We start from the raw sequence: 27245 nt of genomic DNA on the forward strand, positions 1-27245 counted from the left end.
CAAAATTTGATATGCTTATTAGTATCTCAAGGTATCTTTAACCAATGTCACAGGCTAATGCAGATTAGGTAGGTGGGGGTGACAAATATATTTAGGACTCTTTGGACCTTTACCCAGGGCAGTCATTGACAGCAGGCCTTCGGAGGAAAGGGCCTCTGGACTTGTATCTTACTCAGGCAGAAGGCCTGGAAGGCAAGAGATCATCCACCACTACATATTCTCCAGTTAAAGCCTGGAAGGCAAGGGACCCTCCACAACTACATACTCCACAGGCAAAAGACCATCCAATTTTCTATATTCTCCGGGCAAAGGACTGTCCACCATTACATACTTTCCAGACCAGGAACATCCACCACTACATACTCTCCAGGCAAGGGACCATCCACCATTACTTACTCTCCAAGCAAAGCCTGGAAGGTAAGGGACCATCCACCACTTAAAATTCTCCAGGCAGAGCCTGGGAGGTAAGGGACCATGAACCACTGCATACTCCCCAGGTAAAGGAACATCTACTTTTAAATACTCTGTCTTCCAGGCTCTGTCTGGAGAGTAAAGGACTGTTCACCATTACATACTTTCCCAGCAAGGAATCATATACCAATGCATACTCCCCACACAAAGGACCATCCACTTTGAAATACTCTCTAGGCAAAGGACTGTCCACCATTACATTCTTCCCTGGCAAGGGACCATCCACCACTACATACCCTCCAGGCAAGGGACTGTCCACTATGTCATACTTTCCAGGCAAGGGATCATCCACCACTACATATTCTATAGGCAAATGACCATTTACCATTAAAGACTCTCCAGGGAAAGCCTGGAATACAAGAGACTGCCCACCATTGCATACTTTCCAGGCAAGGGACCATCCACCACTTCATACTCTCCAGGCAGAGCCTGGAAGGCAAGGAATTGTCCACCACTACATACTTCCCAGACAAAAGGCCATCCACCTTTGCAAATTCTCTAGGCAAAGCCTGGCAAGGCAATTGACTGTCCACCATTACATATTTTCCAGATGAGGGACCATCCACCACTACATACTCCCCAAGCAAAAGACCAATTACCTTTATATACTCTCCAGGTAAAGTCTGGAAGACAAGGGACTGTCCACCATTACATGCTTTCCAGGCAGGGACCATCCACCACTACATACTCTCCAAGCAAAGCCTGGGAGGGAAAGGCTCTTTCATACTCTCCAGGTAAAGGACCATTCATCACTTCATACTTTCCAGGCAAGGGACTGTCTACCATGACATACTTTCCCAGCAAGGGACCATACACCACTGCATACTTCCCAGGCAAAGGACCATCCACCCTTACATACTCTCCCGACAGAGCCTGGAAGGTAAGCGATTGTTCACCATTACATACTTTTCCAGCAAGGGACCATCCACCACTTCATACTCTCCAGGCAAAAGACCACCCACCACTTGATACTCTCCAGGCAAGGGACTGTCCATTATGACATACTTTCCAGGCAAGGGACCATCCACCACTACATACTCTCTAAGCAAAGAACCATTCACCTACTCCATTCACATACTTTCCATGGAAAGCTTGGAAGACAAGGGACTGCCCACTATTACATACTTTCCAGGCAAGGGACTATCCACCGTTAAATTCTCTTCAGACGAAGCCTGGAAGGCAAGGGACTGTCCACCATTCCATACTTTCCAGCCAAGGGACCATCCCCCTCTACATATCCTTCAGGCAAAGCCTGGAAGGCAAGGAGCCATCCACCATTACATACTCCCCAGGCAAAGGACCATCCACCTTCTCATACTCTCCAGCCAAAGGACGGTCCACCATTACATACTTTCCTGGCAAGGGACCATCCAGAACTACATACTTCGCAAGCAAAGGATCATCCACCCCTACATAATCTCCAGGCAAAGCATGGAAGACGAGGGTCTGTCCACCATTACATACTTTCCAAGCAAGGGACCATCCACCACTACATACTCTCCAAGCAAAGCCTGGGAGGGAAAGGCTCCTTCTGAGTCTCTCTAAATATTTATTCTTCTCCCCTGCCCACATCACTGTCATAAACCTCTCAGTGATTGGCCAGGGCGAATCTCACTCTTATCAGCTAGAGAACACTTTCCTGTAGGAGACAGATGCAAACAATGTTCTTGGCCTAAAGCTGTCCATAGATGGATCAAATCTCAGCCAGTTCAACAGGGACTGGTCAAGAATCAATCCATCTATGGGCAGGCTGGTTGTACTAAAGTCGATCGACTTCAGTACAACCAGCCTGTCGGATTTTATGCACGTTCTGCTAGCAGGGAAGGCTCTGGTAGAACACAATAGAGCTGCGGGAGGGATTCACAGTCAGTATTGACAGGGGAGTCAAGCACTTTTTCCTTCCTGCAACAGGCTATACATGTAGTTTTATGGTTTACAAGGGAAGAGATATTTACGTAGAGCCAGAGAACTGCCCAGACTACATAGGGAGCGCTGGAAAAATTGTGTGGGACTTGGTATCACCCTGTTTTGGAAAGGGGTACCACTTGTATGTAGACAATTATTACACAAGCGTGCCACTTTTTAGTCACTTCTTTGATCATGGAATTTGCGCATGTGGCACTGTGCAATCTAATCGCCGGGGCTTACCCCAGCCGCCTGTAGATTCCCGTCTTAGACTGGGGGAGTGCGCCTGCTTGAGATGTAATAATTTGCTCGCTGTGAAGTGGAGGGATAATAAGAATGTTTTTGTTTGGTCCTCCCTTCACGCAGACACGACGGTCCAAATTCACATGGCGACTAGTGTTGTGGAGAAACCCCTCTCTGTCCAAGAATAAAACCTTAACATGGGAGGGGTGGACCTCAAAGACCAGTTGTTGGCGCCGTACCTAATTGTTCATAAGGCCAGACGCTGGTACAGAAAAGGGTCTTATATTTATTCCAGTTGACTCTGCTGAATGCTTATGTGCTATACAAAGCTTCAGGATGAACTGGATCCTTCCTTAAATTCCAGGAAGAGATCATCACAGCCCTTCTGTTTCCAGACAGTGCTGTGGCCCAACTTCCCAATCCAAATGCAGTGAGCCGGCTGCATGAGAGGCATTTTCCGTATGTCCTCTCTGGTACCCCTACCTAAAGAAATCCCCAAAGAAGATGTCATGTCTGCAGAAAACACGGATATAGGTGTGACACGCGCTTTTATTGTCCCTCCTGTCCTGACCAACCTGGTCTTTGCATTGGTGAATGTTTCAAACGCTACCACACACTAGTTAGCGTAGGCTACATCATTGCACAGTCCTAGGGCACACTTACACAGTGTCTCTAAAGATGAGATGGCCATCACATTTTGAGAGATCCTAATCTGGAACTTTTACAGTTTATATAAAAGTGCTTCAAAAGGGTTTCACGTGCTCTCGAAATGAAAGAAAGGGAAAAAAAAGGGGGGAAAAAAAGAAAAAGGAAAGACCTGCTACACTATCTTTCCTGGTTTGTAGACATATTAAAAAAACTACATTTCCCAGTATGCTCTGCTGCAGTTGGCACATGCTCAGTGGGGAGGAAAATGTCAGCTTCCAGGAAGGCAGCATGTGCAGTGTTGTCCTGACATCTGATGGGCAGAGGGAGGTGATGGGACTCTGAGGATGGCTCTACCCTGGAAGAGGATCTGTCTGCCTGTGTGTGGGCTGATCCGTCACATTGCAGCCCTCCAGATCCCCTCTACAAGGAGGAAGCACTCCGTGCCCTGGTGAGTCCTTTTATTACCTGATTACAGGGACATGAAGGTGACATGAGAGGACAGTATGACTGCATTGCCTGTACATCCTGCATGGATAGGCGGATAAAGAATGTGTCCCTCCAGCCAAAACTGATATTTCAGAGTTTGGTGGACATTGGTGAGATCTCTACGGAGAGTTCTCAGGTCTCTACACCAGCTGTGCCCATTATGAGAGGTTCCTACCATCCCTGTACTGGGTTCTCAGGTCTGTACACCTGCTGTGCCCATTATAAGAGGTCTGTACACCAGCTGTGCCCATTATGAGAGGTTCCCACCATCCCTGTACTGGGTTCTCAGGTCTGTACACCAGCTGTGCTCCTTATGAGAGGTTCCCACCATCCCTGTACTGGGTTCTCAGGTCTGTACACCAGCTGTGCTCCTTATGAGAGGTTCCCACCATACCTGTGCTGGGTTCTCAGGTCTGTACACCCGCTGTGCCCATTATGAGAGGTTCCCACCATCCCTGTACTGGGTTCTCAGGTCTGTACACCTGCTGTGTCCATTACGAGAGGTTTCCACCATCCCTGTACTGGGTTCTTAGGTCTTTATACCTGTTGTGCCCATTATGATAGCTCTGTACACCACTGTGCCCATTATAAGGTGTTCCCATCATCCTGGTACTGATTTCCCAAGTCCACGCACCAGCTGTGCCCATTATATAAGGTTCCCACCATCTCAGTACAGGGTTCCAAGGTCTTTATACCAGCTGCGCCCATTATAAGGGGTTCCCACCATCCCTGCACTGAGGTCTTGGGTATGTACACCAGCTGTGCTCATTATGAGAGGTTCTCAGGTATGTACACCTGCTGTGCCCATTATGAGGGATTCTCACCATCCCTTTGCTGAGTTACCAGGTCTGTACAACACTGTGCCCATTATGAGGGCTTCCCACCATCCCTGTACTGGGTTGTCAGGACTTTATACCTGCTGTGCCCATTATGAGAGGTCTGTACACCGCTGTGCCCATTATGAGAGGTCTGTACACCGCTGTGCCCATTATGAGGTGTTTCCATCATCCTTGTACTCAGTTCCCAGGTCCGTGCACCAGCTGTGCCCATTATATAAGGTCCCCACCATCTCTGTACAGGGTTTCAAGGTCTTCATACCAGCTGCACCCATTATGGAGTTCCCACCATCCTTGCACTGAGTTCCTGGGTCTGTACACCTGCTTGTGCCCATTATGAGAGGTCCCCATGTCTGTACACCTGCTATGCCCATTATGAGGGATTCTCACCACCCCTGTGCTGAGTTCCCGGGTCTGTACACCTGCTGTGCCCATCATGAGGGCTTCCCACCATGCCTGTGCTGAGTTCCCAGGTCTGTACAACACTGTGCCCATTATGAGGGCTTCCCACCATCCCTGTACTGGGTTCTCAGGTCTTTGTACCTGCTGTGCCCATTATGAGAGGTCTGTACACCTCTGTGCCCATTATAACGGGTTCCCATCATCCCTGTACTGAGTTCCCAGGTCCGTGCACCAGCTGTGCCCATTATATAAGGTTCTCACCATCTCTGTACAGGGTTCCCAGGTCTTTATACCAGCTGCACCCATTATAAGGGGTTCCCACCATCCCTGCACTGAGATCCGGGGGCTGTACACTGCTGTGCTCAATATGAAGGGTTCCCACCATCCCTGCTGGATTCTTTATTTATTTTATGGAGAATGTAACAGGAGGATCCGTACCAAACAAAGGTTGGTGGGAACAGAGCTGGGCACTGTGACAGGGAGATCTCAGTGCTGGAGATATAAGTATAGCCATGCACTGTACAATCTGATTGTATGGTCACCCAATGGGTGACTCTGAGCGCCAGGCTCCACCTACAACTGAAAAATCACTTTGAAGTGAACTGGCCCTATTGGAAACAGGAAGCATACAAGAAACTAAGGATGAGCTCCGGCGTGCTTGCACAGCCCACGTGCAGAGCCCACCAGGTAGTCGGCGCTGCGCTAATCACAGGCAGTGAGACATTTCCCGATCTCTGCAGCCGCACATCAGCACAATTTCTCGCTGCCTGTGATTAGCGCAGTGCCAACTTCCTGGTGGGCTCTGCATGCGGGCTGTGCGAACACATCGGAGCTCATCCTTACAAGAAACTATAAATGGATTATTGTTCTGGATTTCCTGTTTGGACCCACCGACTCCATAGGATGTCTATAGGAAGGTGAGGTTCCGGTGTCACGTTGGGGGAATATTTATCATGCTGGTGTTTCCCTTGTGATAGGTATCAGGAGATTCAGCAAACCCCGGATAAAACGAAGAAGGATCAGAAGGAAGACCAACGCAGCATCCTGAGGAACCCAGGGATTGTTACCGTCCGTAAACTCAGCAAGGAGGAGCTGTGCCAGCATCTGGCTCAAAATGTCGTTTACAGGGAAGGTAAACTGAACCGCAAAGAACAGCGCTCTACCAGGCCTGGGGTACTCGCTGATGTGCAGGTTGGATTCTGTAGAAATCTTCCCTGCAGTGCTGCCCTGTCCTCTTCCTGTTGCTGAACTTCCAGCACTATGGGAGGTTAACAGCTTTGAGTCTCCAGGCTCAGCTGCAAGGGGGACACACCCCCTCCTGCCCTCGCCTCCAATGAGAGACGTTCTTAAAATTTTTACACTGCCAGTGTTGTACCCCCTCAGCCTCCAGCCACCCCACACTGGTACTGCTAGAACCCCCCCCCCCCCCCCCCTGGCATCCAGCGACCCCCTGCTAGTACACCCCCTCCCAAATTCCCACATGGCTGGGGGTTCAGATTTTACTGCCCTCTCAGCCACCCTAGGGTGCCAGGATGGGGGACGCCAGCATAATCTGGAGATGGCTTCCTTGTCCCTAGCGAAAATCTGAATCCTGCCCCTAGGGAAAGTGGGGTTCATGTCCCCAGTGGGAGATGGGGTCCCTGTCTCCAGGGAAGATGGAGTGGGGTATGGGATGGTGTGTGGGGGATATGGGGTAACCTCACTCACCATGACCAAACTGCAGGGCACCCATCCATGGTCACCTCCAGCAGCAGCATGGACAGGGCGAGCAGAATATCTCCAAGGGAGATCTGTGTATGACAGGGGTGGAGGGGGCTGGCAGACAAAAGCTTGCGCTGACCCCCAGGGAGCTGGCTCTCATAGGGCTGTACCTGTGTGCTTAAAGTTTGTTTGCCCAGGAGAAGTGTGCAGGGCAGTGTGAGCCAACTCGGGGGGGGCGTGGGACTCTGACTGGGGAGGACACTGGACTGAGTGGCGCTGTAAGGAGCAGGAGAGAGGGACCCAGAGTAGCTGGCCGAGACCACGGGCGGGAAATGTGAGACATAAGAGCAGCCAGTGCAGTAGGGGCTACCCACCCCTGTCCTCCAGCCTCCCAGGTGCTGGTACTCCTACCCATCCAGCTGCCTAGGCTGGCATTGGCAAGGGCGACCCCTGTAGCTATACCCCTGGCAACCACATTTTCAAGATCCATGGGGGTGCAATTAGAAATTAATATCACTCGCTCATCTGCAGCCAGCAGCATATTCCCATGCGGTGTGGGAATTCACACACTTTCACGTATGTTCTCACACTGCGACTGGTGTTAACCGGCTCTTAATGTTCTCCTGTTTAGATCTAGAATACAACTTTTATTTTGTCTTTACTGACTACAATATTGTCCTGTTTTCAGGTCCGCTCCTCGCCATTAACAAACCACAAGGGCTGTCGATTGCAGGTACGACCCAATGTATATAATAATGACAACCTGTCCCCACTCCACATTGATGTAACCCAAAGATCTGATCAGGAATCTTTAAAGCTGAACTCCGGAATAAGCAAATATTGTCTAAATCCATTCGTCTTGTGTATTCTCCTATGAATCTTGGTGAGCTTTGTGCATTTCTCCCTGATCTGTGCCGTAATCCAGCATGAGACTTCCTATAATAAAGACCAATCACTGCTGCTCTCTCTCCTTGTGATGGGTGACTGGTCTTGTCTCCTCCCTCTCCTGTAGTTTTCTGTAGTGGGTGGAGCCTTGTGGGTCCCTCCCACAGCTCTGCTCTCTGCAAAGGCTATGTACAGCACAGTAATAACTAAATGCAACATGAACAAAGTAATATCTGGGTTTGGTGCACAGAAAGTGGATTTTTATTTCTCTGTGGCTTTTGAGGAATATATTGAAGTTACGTTTTTTTTTGTTTGTTTTTTCTGCCTGAAGTTCAGCTTTAAAGTGTAAGTTTACCCTTTCAGTAAAAAATAAAAAGGTGAACTTACACCATAAATCCTCCCCACATCCCCGGTCCCTCCTTTACCTACTCTGTGTGCAGGGCCGTCTTGAAGGCAGAGCAGAAGGGGCAGTTGCCCTGGGCCCTGTCATTGTTTTCGGGCCCAAAGCAGCTGCCTCTTACTTACCACCTATCCCAGTTTAAATTCCCTTGTCCCTTGAAGTTTTAGTCCCGTGCTGTGTTCTGATATCTCAGTGTGAAGCTCTGTCACTAATGCTGCCCAGCTCTGCCCTATTGTTGTGTACAGATGACTCACCTGCACACCCTGTGTTTACATGTAAATAACCGGCATTGCTATGTAAATAGCGGCACCATTAATATGTTAATCGTGTTGGACCATCTGCATTGGTAAGTAAATAGAGGTGGGATTCATATGTATATCATGCCTCCCTGGATACAGTCTAAAAACCAATCAGTGAGCAGTACTAAAGTGCAGTAACCTCTAGCAATCAATCAGTGAGCAATATTGATGTACAGTAATCTCTAGCAACCAATTAACAAGCAGAAGTCACGTGCTGTGACCTCTAGCAGCCAATCGCAATCACTGCCTGATCTGAGTTAATAAACTGATTTTGAGTCTAGTTGCTATTTATTTACTCTCAGAGCAGGTGGAGCACAAAAATGCATGGGCGGGCCCAGGAAAATGTCTGCCCAGGGTCCAATCAATAGTAAAGATGGCCATGTCTGTGGGTGATAAGCTTTCAGCGCCTAGGCAACCAGTATAGCGGTCCGATGATTTAAAATCCCCCACTCTTCTCTCTGCAGTGGTTTCAGGATGGATCAGAGTGATTCTGATTGATCAGCACCCGCACAGAGCATTACTCGGATCCATCCCGGAATCCCTGCAGACAGAAAAGGCATAAGAGCGAGGATTTCTAATCCCCGGACTGCTACACTGGCTGCATGGGTACTGACGGATCATCACTCATGGAGGTAAGTACAGCGGGGACTGGTGGGGGTGTAGGGTGTTAGGTCACCTTTTCTAACCTATACGAAACTTTTAAAGTGTCTAAAGCCATTATTTTTATTATTATTATTTTTTTTTTGGATAGAGTGCAGAATTCTGGTACCCTCTTTGGAGTTTATAATGCGGTGTTGTGGCTATTTACTGTTAACAATGTTTCCTTTCTCTGTAGGCAGTTCAGAAGAGATCTCCCTGGTGTCTATACTTCCAGATCTACAGCAGTTATTGGAGATCAAACCTGAACTGCATGTTGTGAAAGCAGCACCAAAGTATGTATGTTATATTATTATTATCATTTATTTTCAGTGTATGTTACTGTATTCTTACAGTCTCCAGCAGAGCTCCAGCCTTCCCTTCAGTCTTACATGGTTGTATAGGCTCCTCTCCTGGACTGTAATTGCTTACTCTGATTTCACTGCACCCTGCGAGCTTCTCACAATGTGCAGCAGAAGCTGCAGCAAGGCTGATAGTGCCCGCCTAATTACCTGGCTGGAGGACATCCAGCATTGTGGCGGACTGCTTGGGTGCCTCCGCCAAGATACAGCTTCCTTCACTCTGGAACCAGGAACCAGGCTGTAAAGGAAATTTGTAAGTTCTGTATATAATTGTATTCTATTTTGTATGTATTGCACAATGCCCTCACTGTGCACACGGCACTAATAATGTTTTCATTGCGTGTTCACATTCGTTCTGGAGTCCTGATTAGAATTAGTCTGCCTATGTTACGCACCTTGTTACCATAAACGTACAATTGTAATATTGATGCGCTAGCTATGTAATCATGTATAAAAACCTTCAATTGCGTCATAACAAAGCAGAACAGTTATTTGGAAAGATGCTGAGCGTATCTTTTGTGTCTGTTCCCTACTGCAGTAGTTTATTATTAATTTGGAACCACTAATCCAATATGAGGATAGGAGTCGTCTATCTATAAATTCCCATGTCACAGGTATTATTGCTGAATATTACACCCAAGAACTAGACGACACTAGCTTGGGTGAAAACTGGACTCTTTATTGAAAGCTCACACAGAATATATACCACACAAAATCAGACAAGAGCTTGATCACATTATCCTAAACAATGCAAACTTTTTAAACAGCAATATCATCAGTACATCTTAGGCTGGCCATGCATGTTCAATTTTCTTGTACAATTTTCCTTTAAGGCCGCGTACACACGAGAGGATTGTCCGTCCAACTTAGTCCGCTGAAACGTGTTTCAGCGGACAATCCGCTCGTGTGTGGGCTTCAGCGGACAGTCTGGTGGATTACCGTATATACTCGAGTATAGGCCGACCCGAATATAAGCCGAGGCCCCCAATTTACCCCCCAAAAAACTGGCAAACTTATTGACTCGTGTATAAGCCGAGGGTGAGACATGCCTGTCCATCCCTGTGTGTGTGTCCGTCCATCCCTGTGTGTCCGTCCATCCCTGTGTGTCCGTCCATCCATCCCTGTGTGTGTGTGTGTCCATCCATCCATCCATCCCTGTGTGTGTGTGTCTCCATCCATCCATCCATCCCTGTGTGTGTGTGTCTCCATCCATCCATCCCTGTGTGTGTGTGTCTCCATCCATCCATCCATCCCTGTGTGTGTGTGTATCCATCCATCCCTGTGTGTGTGTGTGTCTCCATCCATCCATCCGTGTGTGTGTGTGTCCAGCCTACCTGTGTCCCGAGCCTTTGTCCCGAGCCTCCGTCCCGTGCCTTGCCTCCTTGCCTCCGTCCCGTGCCGTGCCTTGTATCCGTCCCGTGTCGTGCCTTGCCTTGCCTCCGTCCCGTGCCGTGCCTTGCCTTGCCTCCGTCCCGTGCCCTCTTCGTCGGCGCCTCGGCGGCCATTGTAAAATTCAAAAGCCGCGCCTCCGCCTTCGCCTGTGATAGGCGGAACACTGAATTTCCCAGCAGCCTGTGTTCCGCCTATCACGGACATCGTATCATCCTCGTCCGTAGTACGAGGATGAGACGATGTCCGTGATAGGCGGAACACAGGCTGCTGGGAAATTCAGTGTTCCACCTATCACAGGCGAAGGCGGAGCCGGAGGCGCGGCTTTTGAATTATAGAATGGCCGCTGTCTGTCTGCTCGACACGCTGATCGAGCGGGCAGACAGCGATGACTCGAGTATAAGCCGAGGGGGGCACTTTCAGCCTCAAAAAAGAGGCTGAAAATCTCGGCTTATACTCGAGTATATACGGTAAGTCTTTCGGAATTTCCGTAATATTGTCCGTCCAAACTTGGTTTCAGCGGACAGTCCGCTCGTGAGTAGGCTAGTTCGACGGACTAAGTATGGCGCATGCTCAGAAAGGATTTACACGGCCGAAGGTTGCATTGCAGTGTATTGGACGTCGAATTTCTAGTCCCGTCGTACGTGCTGTACACGTCATCGCGCAAGCTTTCAGCGGACTGTCTGTTCGTCGTGTGTGGTCAAGTCCATTCATTCAAAAGTAGGACGGACTGTCTGTCGGATTGTCTGACGGACTTAGTTGGACGGATAGTCCGCCCGTGTGTACGCGGCCTTAGATTTACCTTAAACTATGTAGTGCAAGGGCCTGCCTAATTGGCTACAATTGAAAGTTGTTTCGTTTTTTTTTTTGACCACATATTATTATATGGTTTTTGGTAAATCCTAAAGGAAAATTGTACAAGAAGATTTAACATGTATGGCCAGCCTAACAGTATACTAATTAAACAGTGATCTAATAAAACAGTCAGCTAATCAACAGCTAGGCCCCTAGACAAGCCTTGATTAGTCAGGGAGTGACCACCCCAGACAATCCGGCAACAGATCTCGGTAAACCTGCTTTCTTTCCATATCCATCTTCTCACTGAATCTCAGGTTGGCTTCCTTGATTGTTACATGTGGTAATAACATGTCATCTTCCATTATATAACAGGACATCCTTCCATGATTGTAGCTCCCTAAAGTGCCAGGGCCCATAGTCAGTAGGCAAGAGGCTACCCTGCAGTCTCCTCCAAAAGCCCTGGTTGTCCAAAAGCCCCTGCCCTGGTTGGGTCTGTTACAAGCATCATCTAGAGCTTTTTTTTCCCAGCCTGACTGTCCCATTCTTGGCCTGCCCCATAATTCATTGGAATTCAGTTCTTTCGATTATGGAGAATCGGCATCACATGTAGGCATTACCTAGGGTGGTCTTCCTGCAATTATAGCCTACCTGCCGACACCCATCATGGTATTTTGATATTTTCACAGCTCCTCCCAAGAGCCTCCTTCCAATGTTCTCATCAATAAGCTTAAACAAAAACGACCATCGACTTGACCCCTCTAGCCATTAGTAAATGGAACGAACGTTCCAAAAATTGACATTTTCTAAAGAAATTATACTGGTCTATGGCCAGCTTTACAACCCACCCCTACCAGGACGTAGAACTCCTACCAAGGCACTTCTGAAGGATGGCTGTGACCTGCTCTTCTTGCTTCTCCTGTAGGGAGAGCTCCGGGCTCGTCCTTCTCTCCACCTGCCATGTGACAACCAAGAACTTTGAAGATTTTTATTCTCAGTGTCGCAAAGCAAAGAAACCATTTACAACATTCCGGTAAGTTTGTGTCCTGTAAATGATACCCAAGATGTCCAAGCGTTATGTACGATGCCAAAAAAAATCCAAGTGTACCTGTATAGGGCAAAGCAACTGTTTTACTTAAAGCGGAGTTCCACCCAAATATGGAACTTCCTCTTTAAGGGAAGGTGACCCCCTGACATGCTGCATTTGGCATGTCATTTTTTTGGGGGGGGGGGCCCTCTTTTTAGAGCATTCCAGCTTTCCCCCCTGGCACCGCGGTGCCGGAAGGAAGTTCACCTCTCCCCACGCCCTCTCTAAAACCATCTGGGACACGTCGCCGGTCCCAGATGATTGCCTGGCCAGTCACAATGCATCTCGCGCATGTGCAGTGTGTGCCCGGCTGTGAAGCCACAGCCAGGCGCCCACAGTGGCAATGCTGGTGCCACAGAGAGGAGGGGGAGATGAGCGGGGCTTCGTTCCCCTGCATCGCTGGACCCTGGGACAGGTAAGTGTCCGATTATTAAAAGTCAGCAGCTGCAATATTTTTTTTAATTGGAACTCCGCTTTAAAGTGGTTGTATACCCACATTTTTAACTTTTACCTACAGGAAAGCCTATAATAAGGCTTACCTGTAGGTAAAAAAAATATCTCCTGTACGGTTTAGGAGATATTCCCCTCGGTATGCGCCGCTGACTGCAGCGGCGCATGCGCACAAGGGGTTTCTCGCCGTCAAAATCCGGCAGCGGCCGGACTGAAATCTCCCGCGCGCATGCGCGGGAGTGACGATATCGCGGCTCCGGCCACTCACAGTGCCGGAGCCGCGATACCCGGAAGAAACGCTGAGGGAGCATGTCAGCTCCCTCGGCGTGGATCGGGCCAGATGTCGGGGCCTCGTTCTAAGGTAAGTATTTCATAATGAGCTAGTATGCGGTGCATACTAGCTCATTATGCCTTTTGCTTTGCAGGTTTAAAAAAAAAAAAAATGTGCGGGTTTACTACCGCTTTAAGGGCCAGTTCACACATGTTCAGTGACAGATGTTTTATCGCATGGTAAAACGTCTGTCACCGCAGGGACACACTGGAAACAATTGTTCCCCATGTGTCTCATTCACACTGCAAGGCAGCCTAGGACTGCGCCAAAATGCAGACATGCTGCATTTATTGCAGCGCACCACCCAAATCACGCTGCAATGATCACGCTGCCCAACATTGCAGTGAATGAAGTGTAAGTTTTGTACACTTGAAATAAAGCCGGTCCAAAAAAAAAAAAAAAGACAGTGCGATGTGCTGATTTGTGCACCACACTGCCCCCTAGCCAGCAGTGCAGAGCGGCCGGAGCATTCAATTGCTGTGGCTGCTCTGCGATTTGGGATTGTGAGTTAGCCCTAAAGCTTAACCCTAGGATAGGTATATACTGCCTAAATACATTTGTCATGTTTATTCTTCCTAGAATCTTGGGGATCATTTGTGTATTTCTTCCAGATCTGTGCAGTAATCTAGTGTGAGCCTTTGGCTTCCAATAATTAAAAAAAACGGACAACTGCTTTAAAAAGCCAAATGCAAACTCACAGAATAATAAAATCAAAGAGCTTATCTGCAACTTTCCTGCACCAGGTGGGAAGCCTCCATCTAATGTGGCATGGCTGCAAATAAAATCTTTGATTATATATTTCTGTGAGTTTGCAATTGGCTTTTTAAGCATAATGAACCTATTAATGCTGCACTTAGCTGGCGCCCCCCTTGTGTTCCTTTATGTGCGGGTACAATGTCTTGTTGAAGGTTGTTCATGTCCTACAGACCTTACAATTGGAATGAATATTTATATAGTGTTTACAATATATATATATATATATTATACTTTACAGTATCTCACAAAAGTGAGTACACCCACACATTTTTGTAAATTTTTTTTAATATCTTTTCATGTGACAACACTGAAGAAATGACACTTTGCTACAATGTAAAGTAGTGAGTGTACAGCTTGTATAACAGTGTAAATTTGTTGTCCCCTCAAAATAACTCAACACACAGCCATTAATATCTGAACAGCTGGCAACAAAAGTGAGTACGCTCCTAAGTGAAAATTTCCAAATTGGGCCCAATTAGCCATTTCCCCTCCCCGGTGTCATGTGGCTCGTTAGTTTTGCAAGGTCTTAGGTGTAAATGGGGAGCAGGTGTGTTAAATTTGGTGTTATCGCTCTCACTCTCTCATACTGGTCACTGGAAGTTCAACATGGCACCTCATGGCAAAGAACTCTCTGACGATCTGAAAAAAAGAATGCTTGCTCTACACAAAGATGGCCCAGGCTATAAGAAGATTGCCAAGACCCTGAAACTGATCTGCAGCATGGTGGCCAAGACCATACAGTGGTTTAACAGGACGGGTTCCACTCAGAACAGGCCTTCGCCATGGTTGATCAAAGAAGTTAAGTGCACGTGCTCCGCGTCATATCCAGAGGTTGTCTTTGGGAAATGGACGTATGAGTGCTGCCAGCATTGCTGCAGAGTTTGAAGGGGTGGGGGGGGGGTCAGCCTGTCAGTGCTCAGACCATACGCCGCACACTTCATCAAATTGGTCTGCATGGCTGTCATCCCAGAAGGAAGCCTCTTCTAAAGATGATGCACAAGAAAGCCTGCAAACAACAGTTTACTGAAGACAAGCAGACTAAGGTCATGGATTACTGGAACCATGTCCTGTGGTCTGATGAGTCAGAGTGTGTCAAGCGTGTGTGGCGGCAACCATGGTCTGGGGCTGCATGAGTGCTGCATTGGGGAGCTACAGTTCATTGAGGGAACCATGAATGCCAACATGTACTGTGACATACTGAAGCAGAGCATGATCCGCTTCCTTCAGAGACTGGGCCACAGGGCAGTATTCCAACATAACAACCCCAAACACACTTCCAAGATGACCACTGCCTCACTAAAGAAGCTGAGGGTAAAGGTGATGGACTGGCCAAGCATGTCTCCAGACCTAAATCCTATTGAGCATCAGTGGGGCATCCTCAAACAGAAGGTGGAGGAGCACAAGGTCTCTAACATCCACCAGCTCTGTGATGTCACCATGGAGGAGTAGAAGAGGACTCCAGTGGCAACCTGTGAAGCTCTGGTGAACTCCATGCCCAAGAGGTTTAAGGCAGTGCTGGAAAATAATGGTGGCCACACAATATTGACACGTTGGGCCCAATTTGGACATTTTCATTTAGGGGTGTACTCACTTTTGTTGCCAGCGGTTTAGACAATAATGGCTGTGTGTTGAGTTATTTTGAGGGGACACCAAATTTACACTGTTATACAAGCTGTACACTCACTACTTTACATTGTAGCAAAGTGTTATTTCTTCAGTGTTGTCACATGAAAATATATTTTAAAAAATTTACAAAAATGTGAGAGGTGTACTCACTTTTGTGAGATACTGTATACATTCACATTAGTCCCTGCCTCAAAGAGCTGACAATCTAAGGTCCCTAAAAACAGACAGGAGCCATTTAACCCACCAGCATGCATTTGGAGTGTGGGAGGAAACCGGAGTACCCAGAGGAAACCCAGGCAGGCACAGGGAGAACATGAAAATTTCTTGCAGGTAGTAATGGCCTCTTATTTTTCAGTGCAATCACATTGGGGGTGCCAGACCCAGCGGAGGGCGATGTAAAAGTGGCTCTGAAGGAGGAAGATATTAAAGATTTAAGGCTGGTAAGTTGATTTGATGTCTCTGTGGATTTGAACAGCTTGTGGTCCTTCGGTGGGTAAAGCTGAACTCCGGCCTCCTCTTCAGTCTTGCTTGCACAGTTGTACAGGTTCCTCTGCTGGACGATAATTCCTTACTCGGATTTCACTGCACACTGTGAGCTTCTCCCATTGTTCATTAGAATCAAGTTGGATAGTACTCACTTCATTTTCTGGATGGAGGATATTGAAATCTAATTTCGTTTTGCACAGAGTGGCCCCGAACCTGGTCTTCTGGGGTCCCTCGGCGGCTGTCTCGGCTCCCCCCCCCCCCCCCCGCAAGTACTCACATTCATGCAAGCTCCCTCGCATGGTGAGAAGCACTTGCGGGCGTGCTCCCGTGATACAGCCAGAGGCTATAGCCGCTCACTGTATCACTCGGCCCGCCTCCCGGCGCACCGCGTCATTGGATGTGATTGACAGCAGCGCGAGCCAATGGCTGCGCTGCTTTCAATCCATCCACTCCAGCCAATCAGCGGCCAGGCTGAGCAGTGAAGAGGACGTCGGGGGCGAGCGTGGGACTTTCGAGGGGTCAGGTAAGATATATATATATATATATATATATATATATATATATATATATATATATATATATAAATGTAGACACCTTAGAGAATAATATGGTGGTTGTTACAATATTTTAGGTCACACTGTATTTGCGCAGCGATCTTTCAAATGCAATATTTTTTTTTGAAAAAAAATACTTTAACCACTACAATACAGGGCACTTTCGCCCCCTTCCTTCCCAGCCCAATTTTAAGCTTTCATCGCTCTAGCACTTTCAGTGACAATTGCGCGGTCATGCTACACTGTACCCAAATGAAATTGTTATCATTTTGTTCGCACAAATAGAGCTTTATTTTGGTGTTATTTATTCATGACTCCGTTTTTAATTTTTTGCGATATAAGCGCAAAAAAGCGGAAATTTGGAAAAAAAACAATATTTTCTTTTTTCTATTTTAAAAGAAATCCAATAAAATCAAATTTTGTCATAAATTTAAGCAAAAATGTATTCTGCTACATGTTCTTGGTAAAAAAAATTCCGTTAAGTGTATAATAATTGGTTTGTGTGATCACGGACATATGTACGCAAATGATCATGTACATATGTGTGCAGGTGATCACGTACATATGTGTGCAGATAATCATTGGGACATGTGATTTTAGTGGGACATATGTGGGGGACATGTGTTTTTATTATTAGGGACATGTGTTTTTATTATTTGGGGACATGTGTGTTTTGGGGACATATGTGGGGACTGTGTTTACACTGTGTTGTGTGTTGACACTAGACTGATGATCGGTGAGTAAAAAGCTGTAAAAAACAGCTCATACTCACTGATCACCAGCCGGCTGCAGCAATCTGCTCTCTCTGATTGGACACGGCCGTCATGTAATCAGGAGGGCCAATCACAGAGCCCTCCTGCCGTTCTGAGATGTGCCGTGTCCGGGTGACACGAGCACATCGGGATCGCGCCGCTGCGCGGGCACGCGCGCGCGATCCCGCTACTTCTGAAGGACGTTCCTGAACGTCCTATTAGAAGTAGACGGCTCCCACCCGGCCGTATATATGCATAGGCCAGGTGGGAAGTGGTTAATGAATAAAGAAAAACAAAAACTCTGGATGACAGTGGCAGGTTTTTTTTTTTTTTTTTTTTTTTTGGCGTGTGAAACACACTCAAACTTCACCCGGTGGCAAAAAAATGTGCGCACACATAAAGAGTGAAACACAAAAATGTGCAACGGGTGTACCCAAGCCCTCTAAAAGCAGAGGGCTTTGCCCTGATCCCCGGGGGGCGTGAGGCTCCAGATGGGGACTGGGGGACTTTTTCACGTGGTCCATCTGGCCAAAACCAGATGGAGCCCTTTCTCTGGAAGGTCTGCCGAAACAGACCCACCCAAGTACTTGGTGGGGCTCCCCCGAAGGGAGACCCCATGAGAGAGATGAGGAACCAAGCCAGAAGGCCATGTCCACCCCCTCCCAAGACTTTCAGGGCAGGCCCGAGGGCCCACACCCTACCAGTCACACGTGCAAAAACGTGTACAAACATAAAAATACAAAAAGGGACAAACATGGGTTTAAATAAAAAGGAAGTGGAGAGGAGAGTGAAAAGTAATCATTTGTGTAAAACAATGACCAGGCCCTCCAGCCAGGAATCAAAAATTCCTCAGGTCCCAGCCAAAAGGCCCGGCCCAGGAGGTAGGTGGAAAAAGTGTGGTATGGTGCAGCGACCATGGTGCCATAAATCAAAGTGACCCTCACTCACAGTGATTGTACGGCACCCCTGGACTGCCACTTCAGGGGCACATACACCATGGGCTTCTTTTCAGGTCTGACCCTCAGCCAGACCAGTGCGACCTTCTATCCCTGCTAGATAGAGAGCCCTTCCAGGTTTTCTCGGGAAGAGCTGCAGACTATAAAGCAGCCTCCACCGGTACCAGCCCTTCCAGACCCCCATCAACCCGGCGGATTTGCATGGCACCACCCCGACCCCTCTTCAGGGCAGCACCACCTCCTCCACCGGACGCAGACAGGAGCAGCAACCACACCATTCCTAGCCAGAAGGCCGGAATAACCCAGAACTTCAGCCATACCAAATGCAGCACCCATCCTCACCAGGAGCAACTAGCAAGCCTGCTCAGATATGACCATCATTGGCCTCTACATCCTGAGAACGCCTTAATGTGGCCCCTACCGAGACAGGCTGTCCGGGTACAATTGCACCATCAGATTTGCATAACTCTGCCCCTGCACAGCGCCTCCTCTGGCAACTGTTAAGAACAGATACTACACGTGAACTTGGCCAAAAGCCAGGGAAGCAGGTGGCAAGTGACACACTGCATTTGGGTGACAGTGGCAAGAGATATGCTGCATCTGGTGGAAGATGACGGTGACAATCGATATCGGGTACCGGTATTCTGTACATCGGCCCGAAAGGCAGCCTGAAAATCGGTATCAACCCTGAAAAAACTATATCAGTCGACCCCCTAGTCTATATGCAAATTAACCCTGCCTGGGAATACCCACGCATCCAGCCTGACATCCAGGCATCAAGGCACATTGATATTTGCATAACTCCATTCCCAAAGCAAGCAGTGGGCTGGTTCTTGGGAGAAGGATTCTGAGAGGAGAACTGAGGTGCGTTGTGTAAGCTACTGTATGTACAGCATCATGTTGGCCCCTCCCACCAGCCATGATCTGATGGTATTGCATAGAGAAGCACAGAGGCCTAGTGATAATGTTACTGGCTCTAAAATAAAGTATGAAAGCAGAAAGATTTTACTAAAAATGTCATTAGCATCTTGCTAGAGGAAGAGGCATGATCTAATCGGATCTGTTGATTATTCTATGCGGTGTAGGTGCAGTTTATGATTTTTTTTTTTGTACAGGTCATTCCAGTGACGGATCCATCCAAAGGGAGCCTGGAGAGGAGAGAGGTGAAGGAGACACGGACACTCTATAAGGTTCTGGACTCTGCAGATGGTTGTTCTTTACTACAGCTGCAGCCCATGACAGGTACATTTACAGTATAACCAGTCTGTAGACTCAATGATAGTCGGTGATAGTCGGTGGTGAGACGCCTGCCTGTCCTGGAACCCCCCCCCCCCATACTGCACTTTGTAATGTGGCCAGCAAGCAAAGGCGGCATGCGTGGGGCTGATTTACTAAAACTGTAGAGCGCAAAATCTGGTGCAGCTGTGCATGGTAGCCAATCAGCTTCGTACTTCAGCTTGTTTAATTAAGCTTTGAGAATAAAAACTGGAAGGCTTCTATTCAGAGCCGCACCAGATTTTTGAGAATGAGTACATAGTGCTGTAAATGTAAATCCAATCACTAAAATCTCATAGAAGCTTTAACAAGTTAATGTCATTTCAGAATTCCTTTTCAAGATTTCTGAATCTGCATTTTTTATTAAAATAATTCCCTGCCATTAATGTTCTTGTGCAGGCACTTCCTGTTAAAGGGTGACCACGCTCTGTCTTTGACTGCTGGTTGTGCTCCTGTGTTGTCAGAAAAAGGCAATTCGCTAAAAATATCCATTTTTAATGCATGCCTTTAACCACTTCCCGACCGGCGCACGCTGATGTACGTCAGCAGAATGGCACCGACAGGAAAATGGGCGTACAGGTACGTCCCTTTAAATTTGCCGCTGTACCATCACGTGCATGCCGGCCAGGACCTGAGTCGGGACGTGGGTCCCGTGGGCATACCCACAGTCGTCTCACGGGAGGAAGAATGGGGAGATGCTAATGTAAACTTCTGCCTACTGACAGTGTCACTGATCTCTGCCCCCTGTCAGCGGGAGCAGAGATCAGTGGCGTGTCACATGTAGCCACACTCCCCAGGGTACACTTAACACTTACCCTGCCCCCTAGTGGTTAACCCCTTCACTGCCAGTGTCATTTACACAGGAATCAGTGCATTTGTATAGCACTGATTGCTGTATAAATGACAATGGTCCCAAAAATGTCTGATGTGTCCGCCATAATGTCGCAGTCACGATAAAAAATCGCTGATGGATGCCATTACTAGTAAAAAAAAAAATATTAAAATGATCTGGTCTTTGGCCAGCAAAATGGTCCGGGCTGAAGTGGTTAAAGGGTAACTCCACTTTTGTGGGGGGAAAAAAATAGCAAATAAAGAAAAAATAATAAAAGGTATACAATTGCAACACAAGTCCTATTGTAATTGAATGTTATTAAAAATTACCTTTCCTTTTCAGTCTGCAGCCGCTGTAATTTTCTATAAAATGCAATGCAATATGGCTACCTGGAGGTGTTCTGTACACAGATGGTATACAGTACACCAAGACTAAGAGTTGCTGTAGCTGCAAAGAGGGGTGCAGGATCTGTAGGAGGACCCCTGTCCTCTTTTGACAACTGCTGAGGTGGGTAGAGACGAGCCACTCAGTGGCTGCACAGAGGAGCACATAGTGTGCCAGAGGGGTTCTGTCCTACTGAAAGAAAAAATACTATACAAAAAAAAAGGACCATAGAGGAAGATGGCACATATAGAGCCACAGAGATATAGTGTCCTCCTCTCTGCTGCCCACTGTCCAGATAAAGTGGGGGACGAGGGGGTGCCACATGAAATGGGCTGGATTTGGCCCACAGGCTTTGTGTTTGACACATATGACCTAGGTGATTCCAGTGAAACAGGGAGCTCGTACCTCCCCAAACTAGGTACCCGTTCCCCCTCCCAATTTTTTTTTTTAAGGGTTCTTAAAAGCGAAACTTTCTGTTTAGGTGCAGGTGGTGGACACTTTGAATATCGCATCCAACGTTTTCTAAAGAAACAAAAAAAAAAACGTACAAATATTTTATTCGGTAAGCGTTGGTGATTTGACCCCCCCTGGTGTGTTGAACATGATCTTTTAGGCTCACCATGTAAAAATGGCATTGCTCCTTTTGAGGAGGTAAATTTGCATTAATCATTATTGTTACTTTATTTAATTCTTTTATTTTCAGTCTTCAGAGAGCAGCTGTTGGTTCAATGCACCCTGAAGTTTTGTCCAATACTTGGTGATCACACGTATAGTGCGCGGGTAGCGAAGATTTTGGGAAAGGATGCCTACATTCCGTTTGAGTTGGCGCTTCCACAGACTCAGGTACGTGCTTGGCTGCTTTTCTTAGGAGTCACATTTCCAGTATGAGTAATGTTATTGAGCAGAAGAGTAGTTGTTTCTCTCTTTTTGCCAAAATTTGAATTGCAGGTACATATAAAAGGCACCAATCAATGCAGATTTACCGCATACAATGGTATGCAGCATGGTCAATTCACATATCAGCTGGCAGCGTAGTTGGTAATTCAATTATCAACTATTCTGCCAGCTGATATGTGAATTGACCATGCTACATAGCATTGTTATGTGCTAACCTTGTATACATTTATGAACATGATGGTAACACTGTTATGCATATGTACAAATATGGTAACATTTATCCATTAACTTTTATATGAATTATACTACTGCTATGTATTTATATACTTCAATAATAAAACTTGACCTTATTTCATACACGAGTCAACCACTTCAGTTAAAGTCCCAAATGTCCCTACTTTTGTCTGTGTGTGTGATTGGACACAGCCGATCAGCAGGTTTCAGACAAAATTATTGGCTCAAATATGCCGCCAAATAAACTCTTGTTGTGTCCCAACACAACACAAGGAAGTAAGGAGCATACCCCAAACCTGGAGGAAAGCCGGGTTAGTGGTGCAGCGGATCGTCACCGATCCATGATCCAAACGGGTCAAGCTGTTCAGATCGGCACACCATACGATCTGCGGAATGCTCCGCTGCCTCGGCCTTAGGAAAAAGGGCACAGCTTCGGTCTAGCTCTGGAGCGGCGGCCATCTTGGTACACCCAGCAGCTGTCTGTGGATAAACAGTGCGGGTATACCGACATATTTGGCTACCCATCACCGTTTGCTACGGAAGTGACGTTCCGTCGCCACCATCTTCCTACACCCCACACTCGTCCACAGTAAGGATGCACTAAGAAGGGAGAAAGCGGACATGTTACACCCACTGGAGTTTTACATTTTACACGTAGTTATAACAGTAAACTACGTTTATATAGTGAAATACATGACTTAGAACTCAGTCCGACTGGTTAAATATTGAATTTTAAAAGCGGCAAACTTCTGTGAGATTAGTAAACCTGTGAGGTGAGGAGGGATGCCGCTGCTTTTAAAATTAGACATCTATCTAGTCAGATGTATTTCACTGTATAAACTCACTTTACTGTTATAAATGCGTGTAAAAGGCAAAACTCTGGTGGGTGTAACAAGATGTCCACTTTCTCCCTTCTTAGTGTATCCTTACTGTTGACGAGTTTGGGGTGTAGCAAGATGGCGGCGACGGAACGTCCCTTCCGTAGCAAACTGCAATGGGTCGCCGAATATGTCGTTACACGAGAGATATCTGTGGATATTACAGTGAGTGGGTGAGATGTCTATTACAGTGGGGGGAGATGACGTGGATATTACAGTGGGGGGAGATGACGTGGATATTACAGTGGGGAGTCTCTTTTTTATTTGCTGATCCGCTGATCCGAAAAATGATCCCATCCATGACTCTGATCCGAGGAAGGATCCGAACTGTGAGGTTTTTTTGATCCGTTGCACCCCTAAATTCAGTAACATACATGCATGTTACCTAGCCTTCTCCTGCCTCCCGCTTGCAATATATTTACTCTGAGTAGTTAGTAGTAGGTGGGTGAAGTCGGAATCCAAAGAAAAAATGTTTTTCTAGTTTTAGATAGCATAGGAAAGGGTTACATCTCCGTCAGGATTTTATTTCTGCATGTGATCCCGTTTGGGAGATTTCCCCTCAATTCCTGTACAAAATGTAGCAAGCATTGTTCACCGGGATAGAAAGCAATAAAACTTTGTTGGCTGCTGTAACCCTTCTTCACTGCTAAAATTGTATTTTTGTTTGTGTCCCTATTGGAGAGATTGCCTATCACTTCCTGTCCTAATAGATAATTTTAAGGAAAATCGATGGACATGAAAACCTATCCATTGTATTTATCCAACACCAGAAAAGTTTACTAAACAATGTGGTAACAAACTGACTCATTTGTCTTTGTTTTCCGCAGAGGGTAGAAGAGAAGATTCTTCGTAAGATGCAATTTTCAAGCCAGCAGATGCATCGGATGCCCCTTCACCTCCACCTTCACCAGCTCCTAATGCCAAAAGATCCTCAAGGGAGGTACCCTGCACATCTCCAGGCTCCACCCCTGCCCTTCTTCCAGCGGACAATGGCACTCTTGGGACTTAGGGTGCAAAACTAACCTGCTTGCATCAAGCATTGTTTTATCTGTGCATAGATTTCTGTATTAAAGCGGGAGTCCGCCGGGACTCCGCGTTTTTTTTTTTTTTTTTTTTTTTTTTTAAAGCCAGCAGCTACAAATACTGCAGCTGCTGACTTTTAAAATAGTGGCACTTACCTGTCCAGCGCGCCCGCGATGTCGGCACCCAAAGCCGATCTGTAGATCGTTTCTCGGGTGCTGCCGCCGCCATCTTGGGTATGGGAATCAGGAAATGGAGCCTTTCGGCTTCATTTCCCGGTTCCCTACTGCGCATGCGCGAGCCGCGCTGCGCAATAAGGACGGTCCCCGCTGCCTCTGGGATCTGTGTGTTTTCCCAGCAGGCAGCGGGGCACTTGCGGAAAGGGACGGGCACGTGCGGAAAGGGGCGTAATATACGCCCCTTTCCGCAGAGAGCTATCCCGGAAGTGGGTGCAGATACCTGTACTGTACAGGTATCTGCACCCCCCTCCCCCCTGAAAGGTGCCAATTGTGGCGCCGGAGGGGGGGGAGGGTTCCGATGAGCGGAAGGTCCACTTTAGGGTGGACCTCCGCTTTAACCATTTCCAACTGCGTCATGATTTCACTGTGGACTTCTTCTGCAGGGAGCTACAGGAAAACATATTTTTGGGGACAGTTTGATTGCTCCCTATGCACATAAAATCAGTCTCATTCTGGATTCATGAAAAAGGTTTTCTTTTTTTTTTTAAACTACAATGCAACTTAAAGTGGTTGTAAGCCCTTGCAAATACCCAGTGAAGTGACTGGCCTCAGGCCATGCACTTAAACAGATACAACTTATGTAGATTTGTTTATCTGAGGTCTTCTTTTCTCTACAGCCATTCAAAGTGCTGAATTTTAAAGCTTGTCTGAGAGTTCAGGAAAAAGGGGGTGGAGAGCTGAAGTTACACTCTGCAGAGCTTAATGAGGAGAGCTCTGAGAGCTGATTGGAGGGAAGGGACACCCCCCCCCCCCCTTCACACAGCACACAGGAACAGAGGTGAGGCTGTCAGTCAGCTGTAAGTCCATCCCGTCACCATTTTTTATCTTGGTGTCAGGAAAACTTGTCAGAAGTGATTCATACGGTGCCTGTTGCTCTTAATTGAGACAAGTACATACTATAGTAGGATATGCTTTGTTCTTATTTCATGTCTGAGGTTTACAACCACTTTAAAAAAAACAGTGTCACTTAGTGCTATTAATCATTATTGGTTATCTTTATTTTTAATATGCAACAATAAACATCAGTTTTTCTAATGGTGACCTCAGAGCATGGGTTAATGTCAGGGGGGGGGTGGGGGGGGGGGGTAGAGACATATGCAATACCCTATAGAAAAAGGAATTGACGTGCCACTCCTCCTAAGGGCCCATTCACACCAGAAACTGCACATAACTGCGTGCTTTTGACTGCATTTTTACATACATTTGAAGTGCGCTTCAATGCATTTTGTGCTGCGTTTAGCACTGCAGTGCGTTTATTTTTTATTTTTTTTGGTCTTTCTTGGCTTAGTGCCCTTTCACACCAAACACAATTGGCTGCAGTTTTATGCATTTTGAACTGCTCTCCAACCGCATAGACAGCCCAAAATCAATGTAATCCTACGAGCATAGTTCACATCAACGCAGTGCAGTTAAAGTAGAGGATGCTGAATTCTTCTGCACCGCAAATGCAGGGAACACGCTACAAATGCGCTTCACGTGCAATGCACTGTGCCCCTTTAAGCAAAGAAAGTCAAGCCCAAAAACGTATAGAAAAATGTACTGCAAACGCAGAGCTAAGCATTACGCATGTCAAGCGCACATCATATGCCCTTCAAATGCATGTAAACATGCAGTCAAAAAATGTGCGGTTTCTGGTGTGAATGGGCTCTTATAGGGGAGCCGTGCAGGTGTGGTGCATATGAAATGGGTTTGTAGCACATTTCCTGCATTTCCTTTTTTTTTTTTTTTTTAAACTGCGCTGAACTGCACTGCAATAGTGTGAACTATATCCATAAGATTACCTTTATTTTTGGGGTGCAGTTCAAAAAGCATCCAACTGCATTCGGTGTGAAAGGGCCCTAAATTTTTGACTGCGTGGTTGCATGCATTTAAAACGTGTTTAAGTGTGTGTCAATGTGCCATTGAATGCCTTTTGTGCTGCACTTAGCACTGAGTTTGCAGTGCATTTTTTCTGTATGTTTTAGGGCTTGGCTTTCTTGGTTTAAAGGGCACGGTGTGGCGCTTTCAAAGCATGTTTGTAGCGTATTCCCTGCATTTGCATTGCAGAATAATGTAGCACTTTTTTTTTTTTTTTTTTTTTAACATTGCTGAAGTGCATTGCAATGGTGTGAGCTATGCCCATAGGATTACCTTGATTTTTGTCTGTCTATGCAGCTGGAGTGCAGTTTAAAAAACATCAACCTGTAGCCAGCTGCGTTCGTGGGGTGAAAGGGCCCTTGAAATCCAGAATGGTATTTTAAAATCCAATAGTGGGCTGTAAAAGTCCCCCTTCAGGGCTGAGAAGGAGCTAAAGGGCCATGCAATAACAGAGGCATGGACAGTACCCATCCCCTGTCCACAGGATGCCAACGCTGCTGTGATTTCACTGCAGAACGATCAGCGTTGTCACCATTTTAAGGAAGTAGAAAAATAATGGACCTACTAATGGGATCAACAGGTAATAAAATGTTAAAGTAGAAGTCCAGCCTAACATTAAATTCCCTGCATTTACAGGCATGCACAATCTAACACTAACCTATCTAGCCCTGTAAAGACGAAATCAATATACATATCTTTTTTGAAGCCGCTCTGGTCCGATCCCCGGAAGCTCTGTAGAGGACACAGCCGACAACGGATGTGAAATGAATGGGAAGTGACGTCACCCATAGAGTTACTATGGGGCTTCCGTTGTTGGCTGTCTCCTCTGCACCCTCCTCCACAGCAAAGCCGCCTCTGACAGCTCTGCGTGGGATCGGATTGGCTGCAGAAAAGGTATGTATACTGATTTCTTTTTTTTACAGGGATAGATAGGTTAGTGTTGGATGTCTGTAGATGCAGGGATTTTAGTGTTAGGGTGGACTTCTAATTTAAATATATGGAGAGGGGACTCAGAAAAAAGGAGCAATTCAGTGTTAATGCTACTGACAGACTACCGTATGTCATCTGTGTCATTTTTTTCATTTTGAGTTCTACTGTGAAACTAAATCGGAGAGGAGCACAGAAGCTTTTCTAGGTAATAAATGTAACAGCGATTGTCTTGTAATGTTTGCT

General features: G+C 46.8%; 1 protein-coding gene across 1 annotated transcript; it reads left to right on the forward strand.

The window, feature by feature from the left end:
- The first annotated feature begins 3521 nt into the window (after positions 1–3521).
- On the forward strand, positions 3522–25250 carry RPUSD3 (RNA pseudouridine synthase D3). Its single transcript, XM_077451783.1, has 9 exons — positions 3522–3715; positions 5969–6123; positions 7381–7425; positions 9112–9208; positions 12384–12491; positions 16064–16148; positions 19572–19698; positions 21651–21790; positions 23784–25250. The coding sequence occupies exons 1-9, from the start codon at positions 3612–3614 to the stop codon at positions 23976–23978; spliced, it is 1056 nt and encodes a 351-aa protein (XP_077307909.1). The 5' UTR covers positions 3522–3611; the 3' UTR covers positions 23979–25250.
- Positions 25251–27245: the final 1995 nt, after the last annotated feature.

Source organism: Lithobates pipiens, unplaced genomic scaffold (assembly GCF_037356315.1).
Source record: "Lithobates pipiens isolate NorthernLeopardFrog02 unplaced genomic scaffold, aLitPip1_a1.2 Scaffold_23, whole genome shotgun sequence".
NCBI lineage: Eukaryota > Metazoa > Chordata > Amphibia > Anura > Ranidae > Lithobates > Lithobates pipiens.